The following is a 26,641-nucleotide window of genomic DNA, read 5'->3' as shown; positions in this document are numbered from 1 at the left end:
TCACTGCAGATGGTGACTGCTGCCATGAAATTAAAAGATGCTTACTCCTTGGAAGAAAAGTTATGACCAACCTAGATAGCATATTAAAAAGCAGAGACATTACTTTGCCAACAAAGGTCCATCTAGTCAAAGCTATGGTTTCTCCAGTGGTCATGTATGGATGTGAGAGTTGAACTATAAAGAAAGCAGAGTGCTGAAGAATTGATGCTTTTGAACTGTGGTGTTGGAGAAGACTCTTGAGAGTCCCTTGGATTGCAAGGAGATACAACCAGTCCACCCTAAAGGAAATAAGTCCTGAATATTCATTAGAAGGACTGATGTTGAAGCTGAAACTCCAATACTTTGGCCACTTCATACGAAGAGCTGACTCATTTGAAAAGACCCTGATGCTGGGAAAGATCGAAGCTGGGAGGAGAAGGAATGACAGAGGATGAGATGGTTGGATGGCATCACCGACTCAACAGACATGAGTTTGAGTAAACTCTGGGAGTTGGTGATGGACAGGGAGGCCTGGCGTGCTGCAGTCCATGAGGTCACAAAGAGTCGGATATGACTGAGCAACTGAACTGAACTTTCATGAAGATTTTTCTTTTTTTCTTTTTTTTTTTTAATTTTAGAATAGGTGGCCTACAAATTAAAGTATAAATTTAAATTGGTGAGCAAAGAGCAATATGCTCTTTTACAAATACAATCAAAGATTTGTGACATGAAAAAGTTATATCTGTAAAAACATATTTACTAAGTTATGTTTAACAAACAGAAAATTCTCTTCTATTACTATGGTCACATTAGATTTTTCTAAAAAAGCAAGGGAGGCAATAGTGGATTTGATATCTGCATCTTACATTCCAGAGACCACTTAAACCAAACCATTTAAAGTAGCAATGAAAGTACTTTTATTCAACTTACTTCTTTTGCTGATATTAAATTACTACCATTTATTAAGACACATATTTTTCCTCCCTTGAAAAAGATGTATCATTATCTATAATATAGCAATGATTAAAAAGTATTGACCAAGAATAAGAATATTTCTTAAATATAGGATGGATACTTACAATCATATAAAAGCTCAAGGCAACTAATCTTCATATTTTAGTACAATTTTATTCATTAAAAATATCTTTCATAATTTTAAGATAATTTCAGAAAATCAGTGAAGAAGCTCATTTAATAGTACATTTACAATAAAATTTAGACCACATATTTTTCTTGCCCAAAATGCCTGAGATAGATAGCAAATTTCATATGTCATTGTAAATAACAATTTAATTTAATTTAAACTGTATGATTAGATTACACACAAGCCATGAATATTATTTCTCTCTATTCTTCAACGTGGCCTTAGTTTATACAGTTCACCATGTTCCTAGGAACACCAGTACCCTGTGAGAAGTTACCACGTACTTGTCTCTGGAAAATACTCTTAACTTCAGCTATGCTAAAGAAAAGCTTAGTACTAAAAAGATTTCAAGTTTTCACATATATCCTCTTCGGTAATTTTTTATCAAGTACTTTGCAGAATGCCTACAAAAGCTGAACACTGGATGATGTCAATGCTGAATTTCTATGAGGCCTATGAATTAATTTTCCTAATATGAAAATTTACAACTGGATTTTATCATTAAAAAAGTAACAGAAGAAACTAAGACCCTGTAGTTCTAGGTAAAATGCCTTTTTGTTTTTCAATTTCTGCTTTTCATTTAACTGTCCTGATACTACACACAGTACCTCACAGGTTTCCCTTCACGAAGCAAGTCTTCTAGACTCCGTTCACAGTGTTCAGCTACCACCACCAATCTCTCTGAGTGAAAAAAAAAAGAAAAAACCAAATGCACTTTATTTTTGATTAATACAATGTTTTAGTAACAAAATAATATACTCCACTAAAGATATTAACATATAGTACAAATGATATTTGAAAAGAGCTTTTCAAAGTCTATATTAACTACATAAAAATCAGATATCTAGAATAACAAGATAAATGTGTTAGAAAACAATACAGCAAATAACAATCTTCATTTTGTTTTTTTCTCTACGATTTCTCCCCTGTGCATTAGGAAAAACAGCTGGAAAGGTTTACCTTTGGCAAAAAGAAGTGATCCTTCTTCTGACACAGGCTAGCAGAAGAAAAAGCTTGGATGAAGATATAAAGAAATTTTGAAGTGAAGGGGAGACTGGGATCTAGGGACAAGCTGTCTTGACAGTCTGACCTCAAACATAAGGTCTCTGAAACTGAATTCAGAAACTGGAGAAAAGTAGAAATGTTATGAATCACAATTATGGAGAAAGAACTGAAAATTAACTTGTGATTGTTTATAACATCATGAGGCCTGCTGAGATTAGTAATAATATAAAATTTTCATGAGCACAATATATAGTATGATGGAATTTTTATTTTCCAACAGATCAACTGTCTAAGAATAAGTCGCACAGTTTTGAAGGTCCGTCCATACTTTTTTAATGTAATCATTAGTTAATTATTGACTGACGCATTGTCTGACACAGTAGCAGATCAACAAACTCTTTCTTTTTAGATGAGACAACATAGGAGGAACCAGAGAAAGGCACAATTGGGCTCACAAGTGGCTGGGAATTTGATAAGGTTATTTCAGGAGAGATAAAGTTTTTAAAAGAAATTGTAGTACTATGTATATCTATGCAAAATAAGTTCTAAAAGACAAGAAAGAAAGTAAAGACAAAATGGTGGTGGTGGTTTAGTCGCTAAGTCATGTCCAACCCTTTGTGATTCTATGGATTGTATCCCACCAGGCTCCTCTGTCCATGGCATTTTTCAGGCAAGAATACTGGAGCGGAATGCCATTTCCTTCTCAGATGGCAAACTAAGACAAGAAAAAGAAGTAAAGTAAAAGGGACTGGAAATAGTGATGACTACATAGAGGTTTGGTGAAAATGAAAAATGACAAAGGTAGAAAAATGAGAGCAGAAGACAGGAAAAATTTCAGAGGAGGAGATCCAGTAAAAGGAAATACTCTCAGTAAACACTGGTTCAAGGTAAGGTCAGGTTTGGCCTGCTGAGAGAAGAGACGACGGACAATGGTATACAGGCAACCATGTGAAGTGTGAGGGCAGGAGGCTGTATGGATCACTTCTTGGAAGTGCAAACTGAGGTGGTGGCATTATATAGAATGACCTGAAACACAAAATTTAAACTACTACAAATGAATACCATCACTTTCAGGGGAAAAAAATTAAGCTCCAGGTGATCTGAACAGGAACCTAAAGAAAATTAAATTTGAAAGACCATGAAATGAAGAGAAAAAAAGGAAAATTAATAGGAAATTAATAGGAAAATTAAAGGAAATTAATAGGAAAGCTGTGAAATAAAAGGTCTAGATCTTCAATTCAATACAGAAAAGAGCATGCAAAATTGAATTCCAAGTGATTTAGCACAAATATGAAGATCTAGAAGAAAAAGCAAATAATACCATCCGAAAACCAAAATGGGAAGCAGCATTTCTGTCAGTTTTCCTTACACCTAACTGGCCACCTCTCCTTAGTCTCCTCGGTAGACAGGTAACTCTTCCAACCAAATTTATTTATTTATTTATTTATTTTTTGGCTGCACCACACAGCTTGTGGGATCTTAGTTCCCCAACCAGGGACTGAACTCAGACCCACAGAGTGAAAGCATTGAGTCTTAACCACTGGACCACCAGGGAATTTCCCCTCTACCCAAATTTAAATACTTCTAGTTCCTCCACTTTTGATTCTGGGTCTTCACCTGTTTTCTCCTTATTTACTCCCAAGGCTGAAAAACTCCTAAATTTTACCTCAAGCCCAGAGTTCTCTTTTAAACTCCATAGCCAATTCCTCACTTTAATATAAAAGTCACCTCAAACTCAACAGAACTCAAACTGAATTTATAGTTTGCTCCTTAAGCCTTTCCCTTTAGTACCAGTAAATGGTACCACTATCCTACTAGCTGCTCAGGCTACAAACTTGGGAGTAATCTCCATTTCTCAAATCCAAAGAAAAGGCACTGCTATTTCTATCTTTCAAATGTCTACAGAATCTGTGGTTTGCTTCATCTGCCACAATCTGGGTCCAAGCCAACATCATTTCTTACTAGATTACTAAAACAATCTCTTAACCAATTATCTCCAATAAATTGTTACTGCCCTCCAACATATTTTCATGCCAAAATCTAAGTGCTAAAATAATAATTAATAAAACTGAATATGTAACTCCCTGTTTAGCCTTGTTTTTTGTTATTCTGTGTATTGCTCACCAACTTCCAGTTGCACTGGTCTTCCTTCACCTTTCCTGCCTTAAGGTACTATTACATGGATTTCTATTGCCTAAGATGATCTTCCCTGTTTTCCTCCCAGTGAACTCCTATCATGAAACACAGTGATTAAGAGCACAGACTATTTGGTCTGGGCTCAAATTTTAGGTTTAACACTCATTAGTTTGCTAACCTCTCTATGCCAAGGTTTCCTCTTCTGCAAAATGAGGGAAAAATAAGGACCTACCTCATAGAGCTGTTGTGAGGTTGAAATGAGTTAATACAAAATAAGGACCTGGCATACAAGAATCACTAAGTGTTAGCTATTATTATTACTATACAGTTAAATGTGATTTCCTCCAGAAACACTTTCCTGGTCCCCCCAAATCAATTCGCGCCTCCTGTAATATAATCCGTTTCACAATGTACTTTTCTTTTGTAGCATTCATTTGAAATCCTAAGGATTGGTATACATTTTTACCTAATGTGTTTGTTCTTTACTAGATAATACAATTCCTGATGGCAGGAAAGATTTTGGTCTTGTTCAAAATGCATCACCAGTGTCTAAAACGCTATCTCAAACATACACATCTAACTTAAACATATGTTAAATTAGTTAACTTGAGCAAAGACTCAATGTGGCCATTAGAAATGAATAAGTCTCATATAAAGACTGTCATTTTCTCAATAGAAATCTGTCCTGTGTAGAAAAGCATATACCTGCTCTGTAAACTAGACATAATATCACAATAGCACTTTTTTAATATAAAAGATCATCAGAATATGCTAAAATGTGCATACTCCATTAATTAATAATTTTAAATTAGATATTCACAAGTCTCCATATCTATGAAAGATTTTAAAGTGTCTGACATTAGTACAAAATTTGTCAGGTTTACAATGATTTAGGGAAAAAAAAATTATCAAGTTTCTTCAGGAAACTCCTTCAAAACTTCATAAACTAGAGTTTGCCAAAGCTTCAGGATCCTATGGAACCTTAAAGTAAATATTACTTTAATATAGCAGACCCATAATCCTGGCAGAATATCAAAGATTCTCCCAGAGGTAATGGAATATATACCAAGACAATGTTTCCAATATGAACCAGGTTTTTCTCCCAAAAAATCATTAGAGGGACTTCATCCTGAAACTCTAAACAACTGTTTGAAAATAACTTTTGCTTGTTATAAAACAATATAGTTTCACAGAATAAAATATGACAAAAGGAAGCAACCTAGATGCCCATCAGCAGATGAATGGATAAGGAAGCTGTGGTACATATACACCATGGAATATTACTCAGCCATTAAAAAGAATTCATTTGAACCAGTCCTAATGAGATGGATGAAGCTGGAGCCCCTTATACAGAGTGAAGTAAGCCAGAAAGATAAAGAACATTACAGCATACTGACACATGTATATGGAATTTAGAAAGGTGATAACGATAACCCTATGTGCAGAACAGAAAAAGAGACACAGAAATACAGAACAGACTTTTGAACTTTGTGGGAGAATGTGAGGGTGGGATATTTCAAAAGAACAGCATGTATACTATCTATGGTGAAACAGATCACCAGCCCAGGTGGGATGCACGAGACAAGTGCTCCGGCCTGGTGCACTGGGAAGACCCAGAGGAATCGGGTGGAGAGGGAGGTGGGAGGGGGGATCGGGATTGGGAATACATGTAAATCCATGGCTGATTCATATCAATGTATGACAAAACCCACTGGAAAAAAAAAATAATAATAATAAAAATTAAAAAAAAAAAAAAAAAAAAAAAAAAAAAAATAAAATATGACAAAAATATTTGAGAATAATATGCCAAATATAAGTCAGCAATATAGTGGCATTATTTATAAAAAACAAATGTGACACCAAGATGAACTTTAAAGAGCAGAACATACAAGAACCATTACTTAATCTTTCCTATATGAAATATTTGATGAGTGCCACATATCTCTGTAGTGTACATACAGTTTGAATTGTAAGTTTTAAGACAAGGCTAAGAAATGGAAGAGAGTACAGTATTAAGCAAGACAGATAATAAAGTGGTTGAATAAAAAGAGGGACTAAATGAAAGATTTAAAAAACTGTTAACTTAGAGAAAGGTAAATTGTGAATGTGTTAAGATAATATGAAAGGTTATTAGAAAACAGTTACTGCATCATTCTTTCTTCACAGTAAAAACTGAGATTAGCTCATCACCTTTTAAATAAAATCTGTAAATAAATATTTTATACAGTCAAACTGATAAAGGGTAATTCTGGGCTTAAGAAAGAGTATCAAATAAAAAAAAAAAAGAAACACTATCATTACTAGGTCACTGTGATGGTCAGTTTTATGAGTCAACAGGCTAGGCTATAGTCTTCAGTTATTCAAACACTAGCCTAGGTGTTACTGTGAAGACATTAAATAATTGATTAAAATCTACAATTAGTTTAATGCGAGTAAGGAAGATTACCCTAGATAATCTGGGTGGTCCTGATTCAATCAGTTACTAAGGCCTTAAGAGCAGAATCCAGTCTTCTCTGGAGAAGAAATTCCACACTTGGGACTATGACTTCAGCTATTATATAAAAATTCACCTTGTCCTTGATGATCTGCCCTATGGATTTCAGGCTAGCTTACCCAGCCCCCACAATCACATAAACTAACCCCAACCAATTAATCTATAGCTATCAGGCTATCTAGCCATCTATCTCCTACTGGTTCTGTTTCTTTGATGGAACTCTAAACTGATACAGACACTCAGGTTGAAATATACATATGCAGCTAGAGATACAGAATTATCTTATAGGCCCTTAACAATTCAATTATTCTCTACCTAAATTTCAAATCTATTAATTAAAATAATTTTGTTCTTGATTTTCCTAGCAATAAAAAAATTTTTGAGTAATCAATACCAAATCAATTGGAATATATTACCATTTATAATCATTTCTATGCTTCTAAAACTGCTGAGATTTCAAGTTCAAAAGAAAAAGATTAAGTTTGCTAACTGAAGTATTTTCATGCTTTACTGACCTTTTTTTCTTTTAAAGATATTCTACTCAATTTCTCTTTTGATAAATCAAGTTCAAAAATTCGAATGTAAACTATTGAGATTAAATACATCAACCTGCTGCTGCTGCTGCTGCTGCTGCTGCTAAGTCGCCTCACTGCAGCCCACCAGGCTCCTCCGTCCATGGGGTTTTCCAGGCAAGAGTAGTGGAGTGGGTTGCCATTGCCTTCTCCTTCAACCTGCTGAGTTAGCAAGAAACTAATATCATCTTGAATCAGTTCTGAATGATCTGTTGGAAACAGTGAAAGCTTGACTTCTGAGCTAACCTAACATGTGAAAGAAATGTTACTAACATGAACCACATGTTAGGTTACACTTTACTCCAAGTAAAATGAGGAGAGTGTGGGACTAACAATGACAAGATGAGAGATATCTGTGTAGCAAGAACAGAATAAAGGAACCAAAATCAAGATTCTTTGAGGAGGCAAGTACAGTCCAAACCAAAATGATTACATCATTGAGAAATATGCATTGTTCACTTAGAAGATTGTTGACTTTTCAAGTTTTTCAAACTAAATGTAACTGAAATGACTGGGATGTTTGGGACAAACAGACCTTCACAACAACACTTACTCTAATTTCATTAGTTACTCCTTATGCTCATGACTTTTCAGGACAAGGAAGATTGCCAATAGTGGGGGAAAAAAAAAGTAATCGAATTCCCTAACCTTTTGACAATAACAGACACTTTCATTCTAGGCAGTCAAACTTAAAATATATGAATCTTATACACATCCATAATCTGTGTGTCCCCAGAAGAGAGGGCTGTGGAGACCTAGGAGCAGGGCAGTCAGGGGAAACAGAGTAACCAGGAATATGGTGATTGGGCCTAAGGAGACTACCCACATTGTTGAGCTGGGTTCAACATTAACAGAGTTTAACAGTGTCCAAGGAGATTACTTCCTACCTGACATTTATAACTAAAAAGAAGTTTCCTATGCAGTTAGCAGTAGGGTTCCCCAGAGAGATTATGTCATAAGGTTTTTCCTAGTTCAGTATTTACAGAGGCTCACTTAGGTAGAAGGATGAAAAAGGAGCTCAAGACTCTTGACTCTAGGACTATAGAGTCAATTATCCCAAAAAGCCTATTCCAAAAATTCTAGGGAAAACTGGACAGAGGCAAGACCCCAGTCATCTGAAGTGATGCTCCAAATAGGCTTCCAGTCTGTGGGAAAGAATAAAGGGCACTTCAGGATACAAGAATAAAGAAGTCCTGGGTTTCCCTGGGGGCTCAGTGGTAAAGAATTGGTCTGCTAATGCAGGAGACACAGGTTCCATCCCTGACCCAGGAAGATCCCACATGCCAAGGAGAGACTAAGCCCATGCTCCACAAGAGTCGAGCCTGTGCTTTAGAGCCTGGGAGCTGAAACTACTGAACTCTGCCTGCCCTGGAGCCCAGGCTCTGCAACAAGAGAAGCCCCCACAATGAGAAGGCCAGCGCACAACTGGAGAGCAGCCCCCGCCTGCCGCCAACTAGAGAAAAGCCCAAGTAGCAGTGAAGATCCAGCACAGCCAAAAATCAATCAATCAATCTTAAAAAAAAAAAAGAAATGAAAACTTCCCAAGAACTGAGTAAAGTGGCAAGAATTAGGGAAGATAAGCATAGTCCAAATTTCCAGACATACAACAGCAAAGTTCAGTTACTCATTACAGATGATAATGATCTACCATATGGCCATCCTGGAGTGATTTTGGAACTAGGCCAATTCCACAAACCAAAATTCTTCGGAATTTGTAATTGGATGGGGGTGGGGTGGTATTTGAGGCATTCAGGGCTTGACAATATCTATCAACTATTTGGTTATATAAAAGCCCCAAATGATACCTATAATTTAATTATTGTCTTGAAGCTCTTTAGCAAACAAAAACTTTAGCAAAAAGGTTTTTTAAATTTGCTTGTTTGTAAACAAACTTGCCAAAAGTTCCTAGGCTACTTAATTGCTCTGTGCCTCAGTTTCCTCATCTGTAAAATACAGTAGGAGTTCCTACTTCATGGTAATGTTGTAAGGATTAAGTTAATTAAAATATGTAAAGCATTTAGAATACTGCCTAATAAGTAATAAACACTCAATAAATGTTAGCCATTAATAACATTACAAAAAACATTTTCTATTCAAATTCTATAAAACTTTCAGAGAAACTATTATCAAGAGGCATAAACTAGACTACTTGAAAGTATCATTTAGCCTGTTTTTCAGCAAAACTAAGGAAATAAGAGTTTGCATTTTTTTTCAGCACCTGTAATATTAGGTTGAAACATCTGAAAATGCGATTTTTAAGGGAATAAAAACAGTAAAATATCAGTAAGAATATGGGGTTAACTTTCACAATTCATTTTGTTAGAAAAATATATTTCACTGAAATGTATTTAAAATAATTTTAAGCATGAAATTAAGCTTTCAAAAATAATTTTAAAATGATTAGAAGATTGCCACCATAAGCACCTTCAGGGGTGCTATGGATTGAACATTTGTGCCCCACCTCCCAAATCCACCTGTTGACACCTAACCCTCAGTATGATGGTGTCCGGTGGTGGGGCTTTGGGGGGCGATTAGACCATGAGGGTGTCCATGCTAAGTCGCTTCAGTCATGTCCGACTCTTTGCAACCCCATGGACTGTAGCCCACCAGGCTTCTCTGTTCATGGGTATTCTCCAGGCAAGTACTGAAGTGGGTTGGCATGCCCTTCTCCAGGGGATCTTCCCAATCCAGCGATTGAACTCGAGTCTCTTGTATCTTCTGCATTGACAGACACTAGCCCCACATGGGAAGCCATGAGGGTAAGGCCCTCACAAACAGGATCAGTGCTCTTATTTTGTAAAAGAAGCCTGAGAAAACTCCCTTTCCCCTCCCACCAAGTGAGGTTACAGGGAGAAGATGACTGTTAAGGAAGAAGTGGGCCCCACCAGACATAGCATCTGCTATTGCCTTAATCTTGGACTTCCTAGCCACCAGAACTGTGAGGGACAGACTCTTCTTGTTTATAAGCCACTCGGTTTATAGTGTCATATTTTAGCAAGGAGAATGGGCTAAGATAAAGTTAGCAAAAAGGTTTTTTAAATTTGCTTGTTTGTAAACAAACTTGCCAAAAGTTCCTAGGCTGGAACCTGACTTTACGCCTGCACGCGTGCATGCTAAGTCGCTTCAGTCACATACAGTTCTTCGTGACTCTATGGACCATAGCCTGCCAGACCCCTCTGTCCATGGGATTCTCCAGGCAAGAGTAACAGCGTAGGTTGCCAGGCCCTCCCCCAGGGGACTGAACCTACATCGCTTACATCTCCTGCACTGGCAGCCAGGTTCTTTACCACCAGTGCTACCTGGAAAGCCTGGACTATGCTACTAAACAGGCAGTAAACTTTGTACTGACTTTTAACCAATCGAGTTCAACTCTACTAAATGAAATCCTATATAAAAAGACTAATGCAGCTACGAAGAGGTAAAAACATTAGTGACCCTCTTTTCATTGGAAGAAACTTAGCCCAAATTATTACTTTCAATCATCAAATACATTCTAGTAAACAATTCTGTAAGTTTCTATTGGGTTTCTCAGGTGGCTCAGTGGTAATGAATCCACCTGCCAATGCAGGAGATGCAAGAAATGCAGGCTTTATCCCTGGGTCAGGAAGATCCCCTGAACAAGGAAATGGCAACCCACTTCAGTCTTCTTGCCTGGAAAATTCCATGGATAGAGGAACCTGGTGGGCTACTACCCACGGGGTCACAGCAAGTTGGACATGACGAGTGACAGAACACAAAGTTTCTAACATTAGAATTTTCATTTCCTTTTTAGAGAGATGAAGAAATATGCTTGAGGATAGGGGCTTCCCTGAAAAAGAATATTAAAAATCCTGATTCTCAGATCTGAGAAATATGAATCATTCAAATGCAGTCAGGAAAACTCAAATGACTGTTTGGCTGGAGTGAAAAGTACTGGCAAGCAAACATACACACTCTGATTACTTTATATGTTTACTATTTATTATTATGGCTTCCCTGGTGTCTCAGATGGTAAAGAATCTGCCTGCAGTGCAGAAGACCCAGGTTTGATCCTTGGGTTGGGACGATCCCCTGGAGAAGGGAATGGCAACCCACTCCAGTATTCTTGCCTGAAGAATCTCATGGACAGAGGAGTCTGGTGGGCTACAGTCCATCGGGCTGCAAAGATCAGACAGGACTGACTGACTAACACTTACTGTATACATTATAACCTAATCAGGGTAACAGGGTAGAGAACACAAAATATGAGAAAACAACTCACCGTGTTTTCCTCTAGAAATATCCACATACTGGCACAGTCTGGGGTGAGTGATGGTCTTGAGGATTTGAAAGCGCCCTAAAATCTTGATGGAATTTGGTGTGAGAGGAAGCCCATTGCTTCCACAGACATCATGGGGCAGAGCAGAGGCAAAGAAGGTAAAGGCCCCCATTTCGGCATCCTTCAAGGGAAACATTCTTGGAGTCCTAAATCTTCCCTGGTAATCTAGAAAAGGAGAGAATTTTTTGATAGATCAGCTAAGCATTAAGCCAGTGTTTTCTCACCTTAAATATGATTAACCATATATAAGTTGGAGGGATATGTCAAAGTGTACATTTTACAGCAAAAGTATCAATGTGAGAAAATTTCAAGATAATATCAAAGAGGAAAAACCACCCAATCATGAATTTATATTGCAGCTCTAAATCAAAATCAAAGATTTGCAATGGCATATAAAAGAAAAGATAGAACACTCCCTCTGCAAGGATGCCTGACAATTTTAAGAGTTTAGAAGAAGCTTGTTATTGTACGTTCATATTAATAAGGCTCTTCTCTTTACCTAAAGTTTGAATATACCACAGACGACAAGTACTTTTCTTTTTCATAGTGCAAGGAGTCGGGAAAGAGGAAATAAGGACACCAACCAGAACTTTAAATAATCAAGGACTCTACTAACAGTATTAAGAATCAAACTAACATCATCCAGCAATCCCACTAATAGGCATATACCCTGAGGAAACCAAACTGAAAAAGACACATGTACCCCAATGTCCAATGCAGCACTATTTGTAATAATTAAAACATGGAAGCAACCTAGATATCCACTGACAAATGAATGGATAAAGAGCTGTGGTACATATATACAATGGAATATTATTCAGCCATAAAAAAAACACATTTGAGTCAGGTCTAATGAAGTGGATGAACCTAGAGCCTATTATATAGAGTGAAGTAAGTCAGAGAGAGATAAACAAATATCACTATTAATGCATATGTGTATTTATATATATATATATATATATATATATATGGAATCTAGAAAGATGTACTGATGAACAGATTTTCAGGGCAGCAATGGAGATGCAGGCAGAGAGAACAGACTTATGGATATGGGGTGGGGTGGGGAGGAAGAAGAGGGTGGGATGAATGGAGAGAGAACATGGAAACATACACATTACCATATGCAAAATAGAGTCAATGGGAGTTTACTGTATGTCTTAGGGAACTCAAATTGGGGCTCTTCAACAATCTAAAGGGGTGGGATTGGGTGGGAGGGAGGTTCAAGAGGGAAGGGACACGTGGCTACCTATGACTGATTCATGTTGATAGCAGAAACCCACACAATATTGCAAAGCAATTATCCCTCAATTAAAGATAAACAAATTTTTAAAAATAAAAAGAATTAAACTAGATAGCAAACAGCCTTATAATGTTACTTAAATAACTAATAAATTTTTGTTTTAAAGTCAGGTGCTTGCTTTGCAAGTGGTGCTTTACTGCCCTCACTGATCTTGACAGATGTTATTGCCTCTAGGTTAGAAACAGATATTCTACCTGAAGATCCTGAGGGGTCCTAGCAGCATAATTCCAAAGCAAATGGAGTCCAGTATTTTATCATGAAGTGGCCTGAAGATTAAGAAGCTTAGTTTAAAATCTGTATCACATTATGACAACCACAATAAAAAAAGGTCTCCCAACAAAAAATATCTCTCTCACCTAGGTGTCTCACTAAAAAGACACTGATTGGTCAGGCACTGCATTCTTCCCTTCCAGGTTTCACAATAAAACCTGGAATTCTAAATCAAGACAATAGGCTGCTTTTCATATATCTGTCCAGAAACTTCATTAAAACATTAAAAAGAACTGTTTTAAAAGGTGTAAACTCATAATAAGGAAGAGGGCAGAAAGAGGCTGTGAGCTTTCAAGAAACTCCTATAAAGCATTCTGAATAGGTAAGAGCACTGTCACAAGAAACAGAGAGGAGGAGGTTACAATCTGTGATATAGTTAAGAGCTGTGCTCATCCTCTTCAGATCAGAGGCTTCAGATTCAGAGAAGGAGGGAACAGTGGTGAACAACAGCAGTCAGAAGAATATTTGAAATGAGAAATATAGCATTTGAAAGGCTGAAGAATAGAAGACAACTTTGCCACCAGACCCCCATTACTGGCAAGTTGTTTATCCTCCTATCCAAGGATAAGGTTACTACTGCACCATTGTATGAAACGCAGTCATGAGATTAAGGAAGAATCCATAAGAAACTTCAAAAATACAAAGTAATATCCTAGTTCTTAATTGATGGGTTAAAGGTGTTCATATTATTCTCCATAATTTCACATTCTGTATCTCCACCTATCTATATATATGTGCTATATACAATATATTTCATAAAACTGAAAGCTTTTTTCATTTTAAACTGAAAAACATTTTTAAACACAATGAACTGATTTTCAACAAAGGCCAAGGAATAGAATAGGAAAAGGACAGTCTTTTTAATAAATGGTGCTACAAAAAGACGTTCATATGGGAAGAAGATTAACCTCAATTCCTACTGCTACATCCACAGAAGTCTGATATGGATTATAGACCTAAATGTAAAAGCTAAAACTGTAAGTCTTCTGCACAAGAAGATTAAAAAAAAAAAAAGAGGATTTTTTGCAACCTTAGAATAGGCAAAGATTTCTCAAGCAAGATAAGAAAAGCCATAAAAAACGAACTTTAGGGGCTTCCCTGTGGTCCAAGGGTTAAGAATCCACCTGCCAACACAGGGTACATGGGTTCAATTCCTGGTCTGGAAGATCCCACATGACGCACGCAGAGCAACTAAGCACATGCACCGCCAACTACCAAGCTCCAGCTCCAGAACTCACAAGCCACAACTGCTGAGCCCATGAGTCCTAGAGCCTGTGCTCTGCAACAAGAGAAGCCACAGCAATAAGAAGCCTGAGTACCACAACAAAGAGTTGCCCCACTTGCGGCAACTAGAGAAAGCCCGTGCACAGCAATGAAAACCTAGCACAACCAAACATAAATAAATAAATCTTAAAAATATACTTTAAAAAAAATCTATTGTTTCTCTGTCCTAGCAACAAACAAATAGGAATTAAAATGAAAACAGATCTCATCTGAGCCAATCAAAAACAAAGCAATGAGAATTTTTTTAAAAAGATGAACTAAAGTGGGCTTCATCAAAATTAAAAACATTGCACATCAAAAGCCACACTTGAGAAAATACAAATCCAAGGTAAAGTTAATTATGCCATATCTATCTATATATATGTATGACATTTTTATCAAATACACACACACACACACACACACACACACATATATGCATGTATGTTTGTATATATGATAATGGGGCTTCCCTGGTAACACACTAGCATTCAGAATATATAAAGAATGCCTACAACTTAATAAGAAAAAGAAAGACAAGTCAACACAAAATAGGTAAAAATCTGAAATGTGTATTTTCATAAAAGAGGAATACGAATAGACAATAAACACATGAAAAAGTTCTCAATGTAATTAATCAGCGGGAAAATGCAAATTAAAACCACAACATACCATTTTACAACTACCAGAATGGCTAAAATTGGAATGACTGGCAATACCAAGTATTGAGAAAAATGCGAATTGGAGCTGATTCTCTGATGCTTATGGTAGTGTTAAAATGACACAAGGACGTTGAAAAACTGTCCTAAAGTTAATAGTACCCCTTACAACTCAAATTCCATTCCTATTGGGTATCAACCCAATAAAAACCAAAATGTCCATAAAAATACTTGTATGAGAATGTTCACAGTAGTTTGATTCATAACGGCCCCAAACTGGAAGCAATGTAAACATCACACAAGTGAACTGCTAAGCAAGTTGTGGTATATTCATCCAATGAAACACTATTTCTAAAAAACAAAAAAGGAATAAATATGCCAATATATGGATCTACCTCAAAAATATTATGTTGATGAAAGCAGTAGACACAGAAGAGTTCATATCCTACGGCTCCATTTAAATGTTACAGAACTACAGTTTTAAACTAGAGTGATAAGAATGAGAATGTAGTGCCTGGGGTGGGGAGGAGGGTTGTGGGAACAGTCTTGGAAAGGGAAAGGTAGGAACTTTGTTCAGTTCAGTTCAGTTCAGTCGCTCAGTCATGTCCGACTCTTTGCAACCCCATGAATCGCAGCACGCCAGGCCTCCCTGTTCATCACAAACTCCCGGAGTTTACTCAAACTCATGCCCATCGAGTCGGTGATGCCATCCAGCCATCTCATCCTCTGTCGTCCCCTTCTCCTCCTGCCCTCAAGCCCTCCCAGCATCAGGGTCTTTTCCAGTGAGTCAGCTCTTTGCATGAGGTGGCTCATGCTCAAAGTATTGGAGTTTCAGTTTCAGCATCCGTCCTTCCAATGAACACCCAGGACTGATCTCCTTCAGGATGCACTGGTTGGATCTCCTTGCAGTCCAAGGGACTCTCAAGAGTCTTCTCCAACAACACAAATGCATCAATTTTTCGGCGCTCAACTTTCTTCACAGTCCAACTCTCACATCCATACATGACCACTGGAAAAACCATAGCCTTGACCAGACGGACCTTTGTTGGCAAAGTAATGTCTCTGCTTTTTAATATGCTATCTAGGTTGGTCATAACTTTCCTTCCAAGGAGTAAGCGTCTTTTAATTTCATGGCTGCAGTCACCAGAGAGGAACTTTGTGGAGTAGTACAAATGTTTCACATCTTGAATAGGGTGGTGATTGCTACAAGTTTGTTGACATGTATAAAAACTCACCAAACTGGTCACTTAAAATCAGTGCATTTTAATATATGTAAATTTTATCTCATTAAAAAAAGAACAATGAAACAAAATTAAGGGAATATGAGAAAAATAATTTTAAAAATTAGTGCTTGTAAATTAAACATATGATTAAAAAACTAGATAGAAGTGTTGGAAAATAAAGTTGAGACTACTACTCAGAACATGAAGCAAATGCACAAAAGATAAAAACATAAAAGATTACAAACACAGTGAATCAAGCCAAGAATTCAACAACCACCTTACAGGAATTTCAACAAAAGAGAACAGATAAAAATAAAGAGGAAAAAATTATAAAAGACCAGGAGAAAATTACCCACAGTTGAAGGGAAATTAAAGAGGCTTCTAATTTTAAGAAGACTAAATTAACCAGAGATATTTATTCAGGCTTCACTGAATAAGTTCATTGCAAGGAGAACAAACTTAGAACAAAACATGTCATAACAGATATTCAAAGCTTCAAGTATAACTAAAAATGTTAATCATTTTAGAGAGAAAGCAAATAGTTCAGGCATCAAAACATCAAGATCCAACACTCATTCTCATGTCCTCAAGAGCATCAATGGAAGTTAGAAGATGGTGATGCCTTGAAAAACTTTAAGAAACATAATTTAGTTTCTATACCCAGCCAAACTATCAATCATAATAGTAAAATAATAATTTACACTATGCAAACATTAAAAAATAAAATCACTACCCATATATTTTTATGAATAAATTTTTTAAGGATGTATTCTACCAAAACAGAGGAGAAAACCAAGTAGTAAAAGACATTGTACCTTATTGTACCTTTGTACAATATTGTAACACTGTACCTTGTTCAAGATTTCAATGAATATAATTCAGTATAGAAGTTGTCAAAAGGACCAGAAGGTAATCTGTTCAAATCAAAAAGAAAGTAATGGGGCTCCAAGGGGAATGTCTTCAAGCAGAGAAATGGCAGGGAGGTTCTCATACAAAGAATAAGAGGACTTGGTGAATAAAGCACATGAATCTTTTCCCTCGAAGAAAGTACAAAGTCCTCTGTGAAAGTGAGGAGGGTCAAAAACTATATAAGAAGTATATAATCGAAAAAATTAAGCACACTTAACTATGGCATAATTTTTGTTACTGCAGAGGAAGAAAGAACAATCCATTTGACATTAATATTACAATCTCATTAGTGTGGTACATAGGTTATGAAATTAAACACCTGGAAGAAAATGTATAATGGCATATTTCTTGGCTATGCACTGAACTTTATTTACAAAACCATAATATTGTAACATTTTACTGGTTTTTATACACATAAACAAAGCAAAAAACAATTGGAGTTAAATACACTGTAACTATTAATAAGGTTGTCAATGTATAAGGAAAAGTCCATCTACTGAAAGGCAGAAGTGAGTGGATGTGGTTTCTGCCATCTAAAGGTAGAGTCACTAGTTTCCTTGTTTTACTAAACAAGGAGCCAAATATATGTATTTTCAAAAGCTGATGTGAAAAAATAAAGTTTACATATTACTTGGAATTATGAAATTAACCAGTATTAAAACTAAAAATTGTGATAACCACTCAAAAATTTATAGAAGAGAGGTTGTGGATGGTGTGGGCTATCTTAAGAAGTCAATTTTTTTAAAAAAGAATGAGCAGTTTAACATATCATTCAACATACATACCTAAAATTCGAAAAGATTAAATGTGGTTATCTTTGAAAGAACAGGACTGAGGGCAGGAAGACACTGAGCCGCTGCATTTTATTATTACTATGTCTTTTGATTTTCAATCAGACACACCTATCACTTAGACAACTAAAGATCAAATCACCAAATACAATGCAAATAATTCAAAACGATAAAACACTAGTTAGCACAAACCATATCATCAACGTTCTGCTTCAACAACGTCTTGAGTTGGGTGTACATAAAAAGGTTCACATACAACAAATACACTCACATAGATTTCCTCACATTTGGTGAGTGAAAGAAGGTCAGTGGCGGGGGGGGGGGGGGGAACAGCTGAGATGAGAGATTAGTTGAGAGAGAGAGAAAAAAAAAATATTAAGAAGCTGGATTTGAACATTCATTCATTCACCAAATATCCTTAAGTTCCTATTTTAAGTCAGGCACTTTTCCAGCTTCTGCTCCACCAGTGAACAAACACGACAATATTTGCCCTCAAAGAACCTGAAGCGGAAATGTATCATAGGCAAAAAAGGTCAAAAATTGGGCAAAAGATGCTTATTTCATTATAAATGTTTACACATTTTTAATGGGTTAATAACACTAGTCCATTTACTTTATATACTTTTCCGCAAACAGTTGTCTTTCTAGCCCAAACAAAAACAGGGGCAAGAGTCCTTGAAAAGCAACCAATGACAACTCTTTTACATTCTTCCACTTCACAGATGAATGTCACATGTCGATAACTAAGCCTTTGAAAACAAGAAACAAACTCCAAAGCAAGAGTTCGAATCTACGTTGACTAGTGGAGAGCCGAATCCACATTGTCTCAGCTCCTCTTTCAACCTTCCTTTGGAACAGTCAGGCAGCAGTTCCTTTTAAAAAGCTGCCTGCAGTTCTCAATGGACCCAGGTGAGTAGGGAGAAGGAGAGCTGTGGGTGGGGATTGGAAACTGTGATCAGTAACCAAAAGCAGCACCGGTGACCTCTTTCAATCACAGCGGGAAGTGCGGGGCCACTCGCTGCACCTGACCTTCCTCTACCTCCCGTCACACCCACCCATAAAAAAAACTGGGAAACCCAAATACCTGCCTCTGGGTCTGGGGCCGCAGGCTGACACAAAGATAAGGGAATGGAGCTGCTACACAGGGCCCCAGAGCTGTCGCTGTGGCTGGCGTTGCCGCTATTGCTTAGGGCACCAGGCCGCGCATTGCAGGTACTTCTACAAAAGAGGCTGCTCCTGGAGCTCCGGGAGCTCCAAGACTGCCCTCTGCCCGCGAGCGAAGTCAGCTGGGCTTGCCAGCTCGGAATCCGGCCAGGAGAACGAGCCCGGCGCTCTCCGCTGACAGCTCCCCGCTCTCCCAGCTACCCGCAGCTCGGCCCTTTCCTCTGACATCACAGATTCTGCGACGGAATTCTAAGGAAAGACCCCGGCGCCTGGCATCTTGCCTCTTGCCCAACCTGGCGAGAAAATGTAGAGACCGAGGAAGAGGTGCAGGATGATTGGCGTTATTTACTGAGGGAATGGACGACAGGGAATGTGGTGTGGCTGCGCACAGGAAAGCGGGGGACAGAGAATTTGGAGTGGACTCTGTAGACCGCTCGGGCGCTTAACGAGGACACCTTATTGGGTCCTTTCTCACTGCCTTCGTGAGGCGGAGGCGCTCCTTACCTTCTCCCGGCCGAGGCTGCTGAGGTGCATCAGTCCACCAATACATGTGAGTGTTGTCCGCAGAGGGTGCCGGGGAGGGCGGATTACGATGGTAGGAGTGCTCGTTCCCTTACTGGCCTTCGGGAGATAGGACCTGGCCTGCGGGTACTAGTGGGAAGGCCCCGCACAGCAGCGCTGATCTAGGCCTGAGGAAACATGGACGAGCTTGGGACCTCTTGAAGGAGCCAAGTTTGAAAAACGGGACGCGGGGCCGAGGGAAAGGATGTTAGTGGAAAAAGTATATGCGCAAATATGTTTACTTTTGTGTGTGTGAGAGGTCACTGGGTGCAGTGATAGGAATTGGCTCTTTGCACAGGTCCACCGTGTTCCAGGCACCGTTTTAGGCGTTGGTAAAAAGACTGAGTAAAACAAATAAAAATTCCTTTCTCCCGTAGTTCATGTTTAATTGAGGAAGACATATATTAAACAAAGTTTAAAACATGACCGTGTCTTAGGTCGTAATGAGTGCTGAAAAGAAAAGTTGTAAAGCAGGGAAGGGGGATATGGCTTGAAATTTTAGTGTGGCCATTGAAGGTCTCACTGAAAAGGTCACTCTCAAGTAGAGGTGACAGAAACAAGAGAATTAATTGTAAGACTAGTTGGGGGGGGGGGTGCTTCTCTAGTGGTTCAGTTGTAAAGAATCCATCTGCCAAAGCAGGATACACAGATTCAATCCCTGGTCCAGAAAGCTCACTTGGAAAAGGAAATGGCACATTATTCCGGTATTCTTACCTGAAAATCCCCATGGACAGAGAAGCCTGACGGGCTAGAGTCCATAGGGTCACAAAGAGTCAGATGGGATTTAGTGACTGAACACCAACCGTATTTTGTGGTAGTGGAGTCAGGCTGAGGGATCAAACTGCAAAAGCCATCAGGCAGAAACTCGCCTGAACAGCAAGGAAGACTGTAGGTCAGAGTTGAGTGAAGGAGTTAAAGCTAGAGAAAGAATCAGCGAGCAGGAACAGGTCATGAAGGATCTTGAAGGGCATCTAGGTCATTGAAGGGTTTTGAGCAGTGAAGTGTTATATCCTGACTGCCTTTTTGAAAGGACCTCTCTGGCTGCTGTACAGAATAGACTGGAGAGAATAGGGTGAGAGAATAGGGTGAAAGACCAGGTAGGAGACCTATGCACAAATTCTGGGGAGATATGATGGTGGCTTAACTAGGGGTGGTAAGAAATGGCTAGTGAGATTTTCAGTCCTCATAATTTAGTTATGCAAGAATTTTAATGGATGATGAGTTAATCTTTTTAAATTTTGTTTGGGGAGCACTTTAAAATGACTCTTAGTGTGAGGTTAGGAGTATCAAACATAAGTTAAAATCATGGCTTTACTGTTTGATATTTGAATGGTTTTAGACAAGTCACATAGTTTGTCTGAGTTTATCTATACACTGGAAATATTGTGTCACATGGTTGTAAAGATTAAGTGACAGTGTATGTAATATGCCAGGCCCATTAAAATAGTGGCTACTATTATTAACTGTGTTCTTGGATTAGAAATGGAAAAAAAAAAATAGTGGTGAGTGCACCTATAAGGTAAAGGTTTGGTTAAATCCTATAGAGAAAAATCTGACCAGATAAAAGATGACCTTGTTTGGTAGAGGGTCTTGGGAAACCAAGACATATCCCTTTTAAAATTTTATGTATATATCACTGGACAAAAAGCTTTTCTGTGTTAATGGCCATAGTGTTTGAAATACATGGACTGTCTTCTCTTAGCCATACTCTCATAGCCATCCCTTACGCCCTACAGCATCCCCTGTGTCCTCATTCGTAAAGGGGAAGAAGGCTCTGGTGAGTAAAGAAAAACAATCAAGAATAAATACAAATTTCCACTTGTAAAATGATTGTCACAGGGATGTAATGTACACCATAGTGACTATGGTTAATAATAGTTTTGCATGTTAGAAAATAAGAGACTGAATCTTGATGGTTCTCATCATAAGAAAAAAAATTGTAACTATGTGTGGTAAAGGATGTTAACTGGATTATTGTGGTGCTCACCTTGCAACCCAATCAAAAAATGGGCAGAATATCAAAGCAGACATACAGGTGGCCAAAAGGCACATGAAATATGCTCAACGTCACTAATTATTAGAGAAATGCAAATCAAAACTATAGTGAGTTATCACCTTACATCAGTCAGAATGGCCATCATCAAAAAAATCTACAAATTATCATTGCTGTAGAGGGTGTGGAGGAAAGGAAACCCTCCTGCGCTGTTGGTGGGAATGTAAATTGGTGCAGCCACTGTGAATAACAGCATGGAGATTCTTTAAAAAACTAAAATTAGACCTACCATATGATCCTGCAATCCCAGTCCTGGGAAGATAGCTGAAGAAAACTGTAATTCGAAAAGATACACGCACCCCAGTGTTTACCTAAGCATTATTTATTCCAAGAAGTGGAAGCAACTTAAATGTCCATCAAAGAGATGAATGGATAAAGAAGATATGGTATATATAGAAACACACATGTGCACACACACACATATGCACAATGAAATACTACTCAGCCATAAAAAAGAATGAAATAATGCCATGTGCAGCCCCATGGATGAACCTAGAGATTATCATACTAAGTGAAGTTAAGTCAGAGAGAGAATGACAAATATCATACAATATCACTTATATGTAGAATCTAAAAATGAACTTATTTGCCAAATAGAAACAGACTCATAGATGTAGAAAGCAAACTTACAGTTATCAAAAGGTAAAGATGGGGCAGGGGGCTGTAAATTAGGAATTTGGAAGTAACTTTCACTACTTTTTATAAAATGGGTTAAGTAACATGGGCCTACTGTATAGCAGGGAACTATGCTCAGTATTTTTTAACAACCTATATGGGAAAAAAATCTAGAAAAGAACGTGTGAGTGTGTGTGTGTGTGTGTGTGTATCTGAATTACTTTGCTGTGCACCTTTAACTAACACAACATTGTAAATCAGCTATACTTCAGTAATAAAGTCACAGCTAGTGAATGTGTGGCAGAGCTGAAATTTGAATTCATTCCCTGATCACATACTTGGAAGCCAAAAGCAGTAAATTCAAAGCAGGTATTTCAGTACATAATACAGGATGTGACTAAATGTAAGAGAGCATTAGATCAGTTAAATCAGTATGGTTTTTTCCTTAATTACTGGAGCCATTTTACAATTGACGGCATCTTATATTTGATGAGATACAATACTTAGAGTGTCTAAGGAGAATATAAATTTTTAGCTAATTGCAATTCTGAAACAGCCAAATCAGATATTTTGAGAACTAGAGAATCACTTCCAAATTTTTGTGGAATTCTTTATACTATAAAGTAAAAATGAAAATCTGCAGTTAAAACTTCCATTTCAAAGCAATTGTTTGATTGGTTCCTAACATTGAGAGATTGGGGTAGAAGATTTGTTAATTTTTAAAATACTGGCAATGTAAAATCAGAGTGGGGAAGACTACTGAAGAGGTTGCTGAAGTAAAGGGAAGCCGTTTAGAAATAATAGGACTCTCAGGGACTTCCTTCACGGTCCAGTGGTTAAGGCCTCGCCTTCCAATGCAGAGAGTGAGTTTGATCCCTAGTCAGAGAGCTATGATCCCAAATGCCTCGTGGCCAAAAAAAAAAAAAACATAAAACACAGGCAGTATTATAACAAATTCAATAAAAAAATTTTTTTAAAAAAATTAGTCCAGTTTTAAAAAAAAAGCTTAAAAAAAGGAATCTCAGAAATAATCTTTTTTGTATGTGTTTTAATGATTAAGATACAATCTAAGTTCATGTATTTCATAAAACCAGCTTCACCTGATTTTATGATTAGTGACATCTTACAGCAGCATTTTAGGTTTGATGAAATATGGTGGTTATGTTGAAAAAAATAATGTGAAAGGGCAGAGTAACTTAGCTAATACTTTTCAAAGCTTTTTATCATAAAAATTTATTTTTTAAAATTTAGTAGAGGAAAAAGGGAAAAAAGCTTTGACTCTTACTATCCAAATACAGTTAACATACTGGGTATACTGTTTTCTTCTCTGTAAATGTTTTAGATTTGTAATTACTGTGCATGCAGTTAAGTATTATATCTATTTTAATCACATAATCTTTTCTTTTTTTTTAATTTTGGCGCAGAGTAAGTCAGCATTCCCAAACTGTTGTAGAAAATACTTGTTCAAGTAAATTTTAATAGCTTGTCGTTGGTTAGTATTCCATGGCTAAATACTTTGGGAAGTGCTTCATAACCATATCCTTTATTGAAATTATAGCTTGGGCATTAAAAGAGCTAACTCCAGAATCAGACAGACCTAAGTTTTAATCCTCATTTACTAACTAGCCACATGACCTGAGGCAAATTAATTTTAAGTCTATTTTTCTTCTATATATAATGGAGATAATTACTGTATTTGTGGCTGATCTGTGTAAAGCATTTAGCCAGCCCACAATAAATGCTCTGCAGAAGTTACCTATTATTAACTTTATCATCTGTGAGAAATCCTATATGTATTAGCGTATTAAAAACTCTGAGGAGACTAAGCAGGCCTCAAATTTTGAAATCCAGTGGATACTCAGTGTAAAATGGAACACTGTGGAGCAGTCGTCACACAGCAGTGAGATGAGCACCGGGTTGAATGATAAAACATTTGTCTGAACTTAAAGCAGTGATGTTGTTAAGCTAGCACTGTTGCCCTGAACATGAAAGTGGAAAGTGGACGTGTTCGTTGCTCAGTGGTGTTTGACGCTTTGCAACCCCATGAGCTATAGCCCACCAGACTCCTCTGTCCATTCTCCAGGCAAGAATCCTGGAGTGGGTAGCCAGTCGCTTCTTTGACCAGTACCTGAAGAAAATCGAGATGGCTTCATCCACAATTATTTTATATATGAATGGTTGAATAGGATCCTCCTGTATTTTAAGTATTTTAAGATTTCATGGCTCACATAAGTGTTTTCCAGTAACATTTCTGTCTCTTACTGTTTTCTTTTTTCTTTTTTATTTCTCCTGTTTTGTTTATCTACTTAGTAGTTAGAGAATTCATTTTTATTGAATGTTTCAGGTAGTTTATGTTTCCAAGTTCTGCTTTTTACCAATTTAAAACTAGACCTTAATCTAAGCAAGTATTTTTACACTTATGGCTAAGTATATAAATTATACTTATGTTTATATTAACTAAATTAATATATATATTAGTTATCTTTATATGGATAGTATATTAGTGTCCTGCAGTGTTTATAAGAAAAGTTGGATCATGTTTTATCTGTTTGTATTTGAGTGAGAGATACATACATTTTATTGAGAAAAAACTTTCTTATAAAAATGTTTAAAATTTACTTATAAAATAAAATAAAGTTTGCTTATAGATATGTTTAAAGCTGATGTTAAAACATTTTCTACCAAATGAATTATCAACTTGTCTTAACTAGCTGTAATTTTTTTCCTGTTTTCAGTTTGTGATAATAACATATTGGTTTCCCTGGAATGGCTCGTCTTTTCACTTTAGTATATGTGCTGCTGAAGTGAGCACATCTTTTCACTTTATATATCCTAACCTCTCACCATTAGATAACAAAGATTTTGAGGATTATTCTATCATCTCCCTTTATCTCATTGTTTCCCCTTATGTGTACATCTGTTTATATGTTTAACTTATTTGTGTTTCTGTGTTTTGAAACATGGCATTCTCTTTTCCTAAACTTAGCCTGTGCTTCAATATGTATCACAAAAGTTATATTTTACTTAACTCATTATTATAACTATGTTTTCCAGGTAGTTAATAGATTTATTTCAGTAAAATTATAGATCATTTTTGCTTGTAGACTAGGATTTATTACCTGTATTTTGTGAATTATTTTTAGTCTAAGTTTTGAAGCTGTGTTTTGTAAGTTAGGGCACATGTTTCATATTTGGTTTTCTAAGCAACTTGATGTATTTATGAGATGACTTTGTGGACCTACTGTTCAATTTATGAGGCCTGTTTTACACTTAAATCTTATTTATTTCATATCTGTTAAGATAAGTTTACTAGGGTTTTTTCTAATGTGTATCACTAATTTCACATTCATCTTAGTATCACTCATCAAATTTTTCATTGGTATGGAAGCAAAAGTTACAACTTACACCAAACAACTTATGCCAAATCAAATCATTGTTTCGTTAGCAATAGCTGTTTTCACCTATTGAAATATGTAATATTTGGTTATTACTTATGTTAAACTGAAATAGATGTCAAACTAAAAGAATGCTGTAACTGGGATCCTAAAAGTTCAAAAAAACATAACTTTTTAAATTTTCATCATGTGTCCGTGTATTTTTCTCTTAAAATTCTGGCTTTGCAGACATTTGAGGAACAATAACAGGGTTATTGTGTATTCACTGTTGGTAAAAAAAAAATTGGCAGAATTTAAGAAGTTATATCTTCATTTTCACTCTTGTACATTTTTTTCCCTCTATTTTTCTAAGCTATTAAGTAATAGCCCATGGAGCAGTTTACTGTGGCTTTTCCAGATTAACCACCTTTGTCCCATTTATATTTTATTACTGGCAACTTAATTTTTATAGGGTTTTTAAAACTGCTTCTATATCATACATTGTCACCATAAGCATAAAGCACCATGTCAGCATAAAGGTTTTTGAGGGTTGGTTTTCTTTTTATAAAAATAATCTCAGTATTCTTTGCCTAATAATTTGAAATTTTAAAACCATCTTATATTATTTGTCCACTATTAGACAGTTTTTTTTTTATTAGACAGTTTTTTAATAAAAAAATTTCACCACTGAATGTGTAACATTTATTTAAAATTAGAACTATTTCAACAATGTTTGTGTCATTCTTTGAACTGTAAACTGATGTTATATTAGGTAAAAAGCAATTCTTAATATTGTTAATGATTAACCTTTTGTCATCGTGACTGTCTTAAT

The 26,641-nt window shown here is 36.8% G+C and overlaps 2 protein-coding genes across 5 annotated transcripts in view; one reads left to right on the top strand and one right to left on the bottom strand.

The window, feature by feature from the left end:
- The window catches only part of TBCK (TBC1 domain containing kinase), a 201,035-nt gene extending 181,603 nt beyond the window's left edge, over window positions 1-19,432 (bottom strand). Inside the window, exons 1-4 of one of the 3 annotated variants that reach the window (XM_061164259.1) lie at window positions 19,127-19,432; window positions 13,122-13,193; window positions 11,571-11,792; window positions 1,732-1,804 (exon numbers count right to left, since the gene is read on the bottom strand). In XM_061164259.1, coding sequence (XP_061020242.1) covers window positions 1,732-1,804; window positions 11,571-11,763 — 266 coding nt within the window. In that variant the 5' untranslated portion in view covers window positions 11,764-11,792; window positions 13,122-13,193; window positions 19,127-19,432. The remainder of the gene's footprint in view (window positions 1-1,731; window positions 1,805-11,570; window positions 11,793-13,121; window positions 13,194-19,126) is intronic. The other 2 variants (XM_061164258.1, XM_061164257.1) reach the window with 2 other exon arrangements.
- A 136-nt stretch (window positions 19,433-19,568) lies between these two features.
- Window positions 19,569-26,641, top strand: part of AIMP1 (aminoacyl tRNA synthetase complex interacting multifunctional protein 1) — a 28,075-nt gene continuing 21,002 nt past the window's right edge. The window contains exons 1-2 of one of the 2 annotated variants that reach the window (XM_061164261.1): window positions 19,569-19,756; window positions 21,504-21,544. Coding sequence is in view for 1 of the 2 variants with exons in the window: in XM_061164260.1 (XP_061020243.1) it covers window positions 19,755-19,756 (2 nt within the window). In the remaining variant the exon portion in view is untranslated. The remainder of the gene's footprint in view (window positions 19,757-21,503; window positions 21,545-26,641) is intronic. The other variant, XM_061164260.1, reaches the window with a different exon arrangement.

Source organism: Dama dama, chromosome 17, assembly GCF_033118175.1.
Source record: "Dama dama isolate Ldn47 chromosome 17, ASM3311817v1, whole genome shotgun sequence".
NCBI classification, from domain to species: domain Eukaryota; kingdom Metazoa; phylum Chordata; class Mammalia; order Artiodactyla; family Cervidae; genus Dama; species Dama dama.
Note: the sequence above shows the minus strand (reverse complement) of the source record. Positions and strands in the feature narration are given on the sequence as shown.